The following is an 8,118-nucleotide window of genomic DNA, read 5'->3' on the forward strand; positions in this document are numbered from 1 at the left end:
TGGAGCCTAACAGCTCCATACACTAGGGCTGGGGTAATGCGATTTACCTAGTACTATGCTAACCTTTAATCTTCTAACCCTTCTCAATCCCCTTCATGTGGCTTTCCCCTGAGCTCTCACTCCTACTGGTCCTGAGAATAAGGCATCTATGGTGTTATATGCCCCATATTCTGTCTGGGTAGAGCCTGGGCTTACCAGATCTCCCCATGGGGTGAGTAGAGGAGATGCCGGGGCCACTAGCCTTTTGCAGTCAGCACTAGATGTATGTCTACACTGCAATTAGACCTGACAGCTGACCTGAGCTCGCAGGGCTCAGGCTGTGGGGCTGTTTCATTGCAGTGTACACTTCTGGGTTCAGGCTGCAGCCCAGATAGGGTCCCGGACTGTAAGTCTACACTGCAAGGAAAGTTACACAGCCCAAGCACGAGTCAGCTGGCCCAGGCCAGCCGCGGGTGTCTGACAGACCCTAACTCCTTCAATCTAGTGCAAACTACTGCTGCGCAGCATCTCTAACAGTGCAGCCCAAGGTCTCTCTTGCAGGGCATCTATGAAAGGTAGGTCTCTTTTACCCTGCCTGGGGCACTGCTCCTGGAGGTGCTGCGGATTCAGGTCATAAACAAATGTGTATCTATTTGCTTAGATCTGTACAAGAAGAACAAGTCCTGTTACAAAGACGGATACAAATGCTGCCCAGTCTTTCCCCTCATTTGCCCAAAGGCTATTATGGGTGAAAGAGGGTGTGTGGTCCTAAGGTACATAAGTATTTGTCATATGAAACCAAGAGCCCTTCTGATCTGGGATGGCTTGGGACAGCTCTGCCAGCCTCATCCCATATAACTATTATTTTGTACTCTTGAAACAGGTAAGGGTAAAAATAACCTTTCCAGGCACAATCACAGGGCTGCTCTTGGCTAGGGAAAGATACATGATCAGCAAAAATTAAAATCCCTCAGTGGGCATCAATACACCTTTAATTCACTGGATCCAACAGAGAGTCATCAGTGTTTGCTGGCAAGGACACAGTCAACTGAAAATCTAGGCAACTTCAAAAATAAAAAAAATAAATTCCAGTTCTAGCATATCCTCTGCTCCAGAGCCTCCTGCCCAAGGCCACTGGCAGTTTCCGTGGTTTTACAACAACTCTTGTTTATAAGTGTTTCTCTCTCCCCCTGTGTGTGGCAGAATGCCACATAAACAGGGGCTGCTGATTCTATCAGGAACACAATGAGTGGGACTTGGCACAAAATGTTGACAAAGTACCTGCTAAACAGGATCTCCACAAGTCTCTTTCAGTTCTAGGAATGATAAATGTTACTCATGACATTAGTAGGTCAAACCTTTCCAGTCACAATATGAAGTTTATGGTGCCCCTTTAAATGTGTGACTGTCTAAGGTTCTCACAAAAACCAGCAGCAGGACCTAAATACAGAAGCAGCTTCTGTTTCATTACCCTGGATTTGAGCAATTTTGTTCTTGTATTAAGCCCCGATGCTGAAAACACTTACACACGCACATAACTTTACAATGAGATTGCTCTTGTGCATAAAGGTACAGATTGTGGCACTCTGTACCTCAAAGCAGCACCTTGGAACCCCCATATTCACACTGTCATACACTTATGATCTATTTTATACAAAGCATGGCACGTAAACTATTATATTCATAGATTCTCGGACTGGAAGGAACCTCGAGAGGTCATCGAGTCCAGTCCCCTGCCTTCATGGCAGGACCAAACACTGTCTAGACCATCCTGGATAGACATTTATCTAACCTACTCTTAAATATCTTGAGATGGAGATTCCACAATCTCCCTAGGCAATTTATTCCAGTGTTTAACCACCCTGACAGTTAGGAACTTTTTCCTAATGTCCAACCTAAACTTCCCTTGCTGCAGTTTAAGCCCATTGCTGCTTGTGCTATCCTTAGAGGGTAAGATGAACAAGTTTTCTCCCTCCTCCTGATGACATCCTTTTAGATACCTGAAAACTGCTATCATGTCCCCTCTCAGTCTTCTCTTTTCCAAACTAAATAAACCCAATTCTTTCAGCTTTCCTTCATAGGTCATGTTCTCTAGACCTTTAATCATTCTTGCTGCTCTTCTCTGGACCCTCTCCAATTTCTCCACATCTTTCTTGAAAGGCGGTGCCCAGAACTGGACACAATACTCCAGTTGAGGCCTAACCAGCGCAGAGTAGAGCGGAAGAATGACTTCTCCTGTCTTGCTCACAACACACCTGTTAATGCATCCTAGAATCATGTTTGCTTTTTTTGCAACAGCATCACACTGTTGACTCATTTAGTTTGTGGTCCACTATAACCCCTAGATCTCTTTCTGCCATACTCCTTCCTAGGCAGTCTCTTCCCATTCTGTATGTGTGAAACTGATTGTTCCTTCCTAAGTGGAGCATTTTGCATTTGTCTTTATTAAACTTCATCCTGTTTACCTCAGACCATTTCTCCAATTTGTCCAGATCATTTTGAATTATGACCCAATCCTCCAAAGCAGTTGCAATCCCTCCCAGTTTAGTGTCATGAAAGGTCATGATCTGCTGACACCTACTGTTCTGTGCAAATAGATATATCATCCGTGTGTACCAAGTTATGAGATTTTGCTGGATGGCTGTTACTGAAATATGTTGTAAACTTGAAAGTCTCCACTGCTATGTGGAGATCCACTCCCAAGACGGTGGTAAGTGACCATAAATCAGCAGGGAAGTTGTAAACAAGGGATTTACAATTCTGTAAGAGAAGCACCACACAATGGGGATTGCTCAACCCTGTGACTCAGCAAAGCCCACCATGACCAAGTCTGGGCTAGTGTTTTCCCAGGCACATGGACCAAGGATATAAAACAGAACAGTGGCATCATGCTTTGGCCTTTCTCCTCCCATACCTACTCCGGAGGCAACAAGAACACTGAGGAGACAAAGACTTGAATTGAGGAGACTGGTCCCAGGCTTAGAGGGGAAGCCTGCGTATTAAGAACTGTAACCTACGTGCAACATCCAGTGAGGTTTTTGATCCAAATACTGCTTAGTGTAAATAAGGTTTAAGATTTAGACTGCATGCTTATTTTTATTTTCTTTGGTAGCTATCTCTGACCTTTTGTGCCAACTACTTACAATCAATCTTTCCGTTTCATATTTTACCTAAAACAGTAGGTTTTGGTCGAAGTGATCAGTTTACAAAGGCTAGTGTGTGCTCTCTCTCCACATCGAGAGAGGGGTGGACTGGGTAATAAACATACACTGGTCAGGTACAGTTCTTGGGTGCAAGGCTGGGGGATTGGGAGATTTGCTGGAGCCTTTCTCTGTGTGATTCATGAGTGGCTCAGGGAGCATTCATGCAATTTAGCTGGGTGTGGGGCTCCACACGCTGTTATGCTGAGTGATAACAGTGCCTACAGGGATTGGCTGTTTGTCACTAGCAAAGCATTGAGAGACAGCCCGAGTGGGAGAGTTATGGGAGCATATCGGTACCCCAGTTCCAGGCTGTACTCTGGGGATCCCATTAAACAAACACAGGCGCTTGCAGGGTCAGTCTTATTCCTCCATCCCCTCCATTTCATTCCGCAGATCTTGTTCTTATGGACGGGTCGCATTGAACTCTGAACCCCCATGACCCCGAACAGCTACTTGAGGGCACTTCCTGTTAATTTGCTAATATCTGTATCCTTTGCTAAAAATCCCTCAGCCACCATTGTTTCAAAATGATATTAGGAACTGCTGGGCCTCACTGTTTATGCAGCTCAAGAGTCAGTTATTACACCAAAGAGGAAGCCGCACAAGCCACCCTTCCCATGTAAGTACTAACACTGAACCCTGCTGGGGGCCATTCAGAGATATGAACTACCTGGGAGCGGGAGTGCAGAGGTGGGGTCTGACCACTGATCTCACATAAATCCAGTTGCTTAACTGTATAACCCCGAGCTAGGGTAAATATTTCCCACGATACCTCCTAAGTACCTCTTGGTCCTGCTTACCTACTATGGAAACCCCTCAGCCCACTTATCCCTGCAAGCAGGCACTGTTCTCTCAGCCACTGAACGAGGCTTTTCCTCAGAAAGGACAGACTCCCAACTGAGGCTTACATAGCATGCCCGTTTTAGTACAAGCCAGCATCCTATGAGCCTCTCCCAGAGGAGTGGCAGGACAGGAAAGCAGCCCCAGAGAGCCTAGATCTCTCCTCCAGTCTATCCATCACCTTTGCCTGCCTCACCTGCGGCTTGGGTTCATACTGTTGTTGGAGCATCTCAGCCACTTTATTCTCAAAGGCACACAGCTGTGTGTAAATTTGCTGCAGGAAGGTCTCTCTCTTGGTCTCATCCAGCTGACAGCCTTGGAATAGCACCTGAGCCAGAGACACATGGGAAAGATATTACCGTAGGGTTTTAAACGGACACCCATCACAGCGGTCTCTAACCCACTGATCCAGACACACACATGCACTACCCTAAGGAAAAGCAGGGGGAACACAAGAGATGGCAGGTCATTAAGTCATGACAAGAAAGGCCTCATACCAGCCACCTCTGTGTTGTGATCCTGGGATCCACCACAACATGCCCCTGTCAACCTCAAACTGGGGCAAGAGGTTCCTGCTGCCCTAGGAGTCAGGGAGAGGGAAGGCACTGAACAGGAGGAAGTAGGGCTCCTTGTCCAAGCTCCTAGATGCCTCTAACTTCAGCCTAACATTTCTCAAGAAGGCACATTTGTTCTACTCTAACTCACATGCAGCCTGATCCCACTACCTGTTGATAACTGGCAGGAATAAGGAACAGCAGCCTGAAGCAAAAGAAAAAAAATTAGGGTAGAGACTAGGGAAAAAGCCTGAGCAATTGGATAGTGAAGTCCACTGGTTAGGGAGGTGGGAGCCCAATCATAGCAGATAATTCACAGCAGGTTAGAGATGATGCTCTTACCATTTATATTACAGCAGTACCCACAGGCCCCATGATGGAGCCATGATGGATCAGGGCTCCATCATGCTGAGTGCTGCACAGACCCAGAGTAAGAGAGAGCCCCTGCCCCAAAGAATTTACAAGATGACATGGAGGGGAATGTGATGCAACATACAAGCAGAGAGTTCAGGAGATAATCGGCACACAACTTGCTAGCTTCATTCTCCTCCCCTGAGATGAGTAACAGAGTGGGGGAGAGGGAAACAACTAGAATATGGACAATTTTATTCAGATGAGTTGCACACATACACCCTTCTCCTCCCTCACGTATGCACAGCAATCTCCATCTGCCCCTCAGCCCCGGGCTAGTTTCTTGAAGGTCTCATGGAGGAAGTGGGTCTTGAGAAAGGATCTGAAGGAGGAGAGGATAGTGGCCTGCAGATCAATTCAATGTCGCTAGGGGAGATGCACTAGAACAAAGCACACAGACAGTTATGGGAGAACTGGCCAAGCAGGCAGTCCAGGCTGACATCAGTGACAGAGGGCTAATGGGAAGGACAGAGGGAGGCATCCTTGTTATGTTTATTATGGTCGTGCCTAGGGACTAACCAGGATTGTACAAGAACTGTACAGACAGAGTAATAAGCAATCCCTGCCCCAAGCAGCTTACATTCCAAACACACAGACAGAAGACAGAGGAAAGGGATAGAACACATCAGTAGGGTGAGAAGAGCGATGGTCTGCAAATGGCATGGTAACACCATGATTTTTGAGGGTTAAGGTTTTGCTGGGAAGGGATTAGCTGCATAGGTGCCTTCTGGCCCCACCAACCAGAATTAAGTTGTTTAAAATGGAATTTCCCTTACATGTGTGGTTTACAGAGCACCTGAGCTACGGTCCAATCTCACCAGGAAGCCACCCAAAAAGTAAACTGAAGAGAGTTCAAGTCACACTGGGGCAAAATATATCCTAGATGTACTTCCCTTAATTAACAGCAAGCTGCTGCTCACAGATCCCCTTCTTTGCCTGGCATTTCCCACATATGCCAAACCTCAGCCTCCTGCCCACAGAACACGATGGAGCTGTGCTCACACTAGAGGAGCTGCTCAGACTACAGGCTCTCATGAAGCAAGACTACAGCATCACATAGCAGTGCTCAGACAACTCCCGTCTCCATCTCCCTAAGAGCTCAGCAGCAACCAGGGCAACAAAAAGTGCTCTCACACGAAGACTGGGGGAAGGGAAGGAGGTAGAACTTTACCTGGTGGGACTGCAGGCCAATGATGGAGGAATATGCTTGGATAGTGACAAAGATCTCTGGCTGGTAAGTAATTTCTGAACCAGGAATTCGGAAGGGTTTTAGCAATCCCACTAGGCATCGGGAAAGGGCATGAAACACCTCATCAAAAATGATCTCCCCCGTTGAGTCATCCTGCAGAAGTACAAACAGGAAATTTTAGCTGCTCCCCTTTGGTGTATTGACAAGGGTCCCTAGCACATGGAGTTACTCATACATCCTTCTAGAAATAGTCTGCAGAGCCCCAGCATGGAGAGGAAAACACTCCTGGGCTAGCTCCTAGCAGGCAAACCCATGCACAGATAATCCCTGTAAAAGGGGTGGGATTTTCCTGCAGGGATGATCTGTGCATGGGTTTTGCCTGCTAGGAGCTGGCCCAGGAGTGGCACTGGCCAAGTGGCAACTACTGGCACACACTGCTTCCTGTGGGAGCCAACTTCTCGTGGCACACAGAAGTAAGATGCATGCTGGGAGTAAATGCACAAGAGGAAGCCATTCCCAAACAGAGATGGCAGCAGGAGCGCCTTGTGGGCAGAGCCATGGGGTACCCGGGGAGAGGCAGAGACGCATACACTCACCACAATCCCTGTGGATGGGCTCAGGTCGAGCTCAATCACAAAGCGGTACTGTCGTGCCAGGAAGGTGACCTGTGTGGAGGGCACAAGGAGGTAGGGCCTAGGCCGCACAGACTCATGTGGCTGCCACCCATTTGGCAGGATGCTGAGAACATCCAGTTCATTATCTGACTTCACCTACAGGATAAAAGAAACAGCAAGTGAGCGAAAGCCAGCCTTGCAGGGGAGCAGGAAAAGGAGCAAACAAGAATTGGGCGAAAGCTTTTCACAGGAATCCTAGGCTCCCAAGGAGCAGTAGTAGCCAAAAGTCCTGCAGCTTCTCTCCTACTTGGCCAAACTGCCAAAGCCAGAGAGCACTGATCAGCACACAGCGCCATCCTGCCTGGGCACACGTACTCACCAGCTCTAACTCAGGCACAGCCCAAATGACTTGATGCAGGTGATTGAGGAACCAAGCTAGGCGCACGTTGCGGGAGATCCGATAATCTTTCTTCATCAGGAGGAAGACCTGTCCTGCGTCTTCCACCTGCAGCAAAGGGGAACAGGTCACCATATCACTAGGCAGGAGATGACCAGAGAACACAAAAGCAAAGCTGCTTATTTCTTCCCATTAACAAATACCCTTCTACAGCTAAAACTGCATATTGCTCATCTCTGCAGATACATGATGCTTCTCCATCCTCACCCACACACCATGCCTCATTTCGAGCCAAAACTGTAGGATCTGGATCAGGGATTGTGCTTTGCTAGATGTCTGTGCAGCCCCTTGTACAACAGGCCCAGGTTTAGCACCACTGCAACCCTGAACAACCACAGTCACAGCAGGGCACCAACACTATTCATTAGGGAAATGGCACAGTTCAGGCAGACCTGGGCCCAAATGCTGCAACCAGCACATGCTGTCCCCACCAAACCTGCAACCAGACCTAGCACCAACCCTCATCTCCCCCTGATAACATCAGGCTCAGACCCTTTCTACTGATTCAGGCCCAGGCCCCAGCCCAGTGCCAGGCGCAGCTCCCCCTGACCAAGCTTCCCACACAGTGTCAGGGCCTGCCCCTTCCCGCCCCACCTCCCCCCGCCCCGCGCCAGGCCCAGCCCCTGCCCCCTTCCAGCCCCACCTCCCCCCGCCCCGCGCCAGGCCCAGTCCCTGCCCCCTTCCCGCCCCGCGCCAGGCCCAGCCCCGCCCCGCCAGGCTCCCCTGCCCATCCCATCGCCCCCCGGGGAGCGGCCGCGCAGGGCGGGTGGCTGGGCAGGGCGCGCCCGGTGGGGGTGTACCTCAGAGTCCGCTCGCTCGGAGGCAGCCATGTCGGCCCTGCCCCGCTCCGCCCTCCCCTCTCTGGCAGGCG

General features: G+C 49.2%; 1 protein-coding gene across 1 annotated transcript in view; it reads right to left on the reverse strand.

The window, feature by feature from the left end:
• SZT2 (SZT2 subunit of KICSTOR complex) overlaps window positions 1-8,117 on the reverse strand; it is a 76,827-nt gene extending 68,710 nt beyond the window's left edge. Inside the window, exons 1-5 of the mRNA XM_050961273.1 lie at window positions 8,048-8,117; window positions 7,170-7,295; window positions 6,773-6,946; window positions 6,159-6,329; window positions 4,219-4,350 (exon numbers count right to left, since the gene is read on the reverse strand). Of these exons, the coding sequence (XP_050817230.1) occupies window positions 4,219-4,350; window positions 6,159-6,329; window positions 6,773-6,946; window positions 7,170-7,295; window positions 8,048-8,077 (633 nt within the window). The 5' untranslated portion in view covers window positions 8,078-8,117. The remainder of the gene's footprint in view (window positions 1-4,218; window positions 4,351-6,158; window positions 6,330-6,772; window positions 6,947-7,169; window positions 7,296-8,047) is intronic.
• Between the last annotated feature and the right edge of the window lies 1 nt (window position 8,118).

This window comes from Gopherus flavomarginatus, chromosome 7 (genome assembly GCF_025201925.1).
Source record: "Gopherus flavomarginatus isolate rGopFla2 chromosome 7, rGopFla2.mat.asm, whole genome shotgun sequence".
Classification (NCBI taxonomy): Eukaryota; Metazoa; Chordata; order Testudines; family Testudinidae; genus Gopherus; species Gopherus flavomarginatus.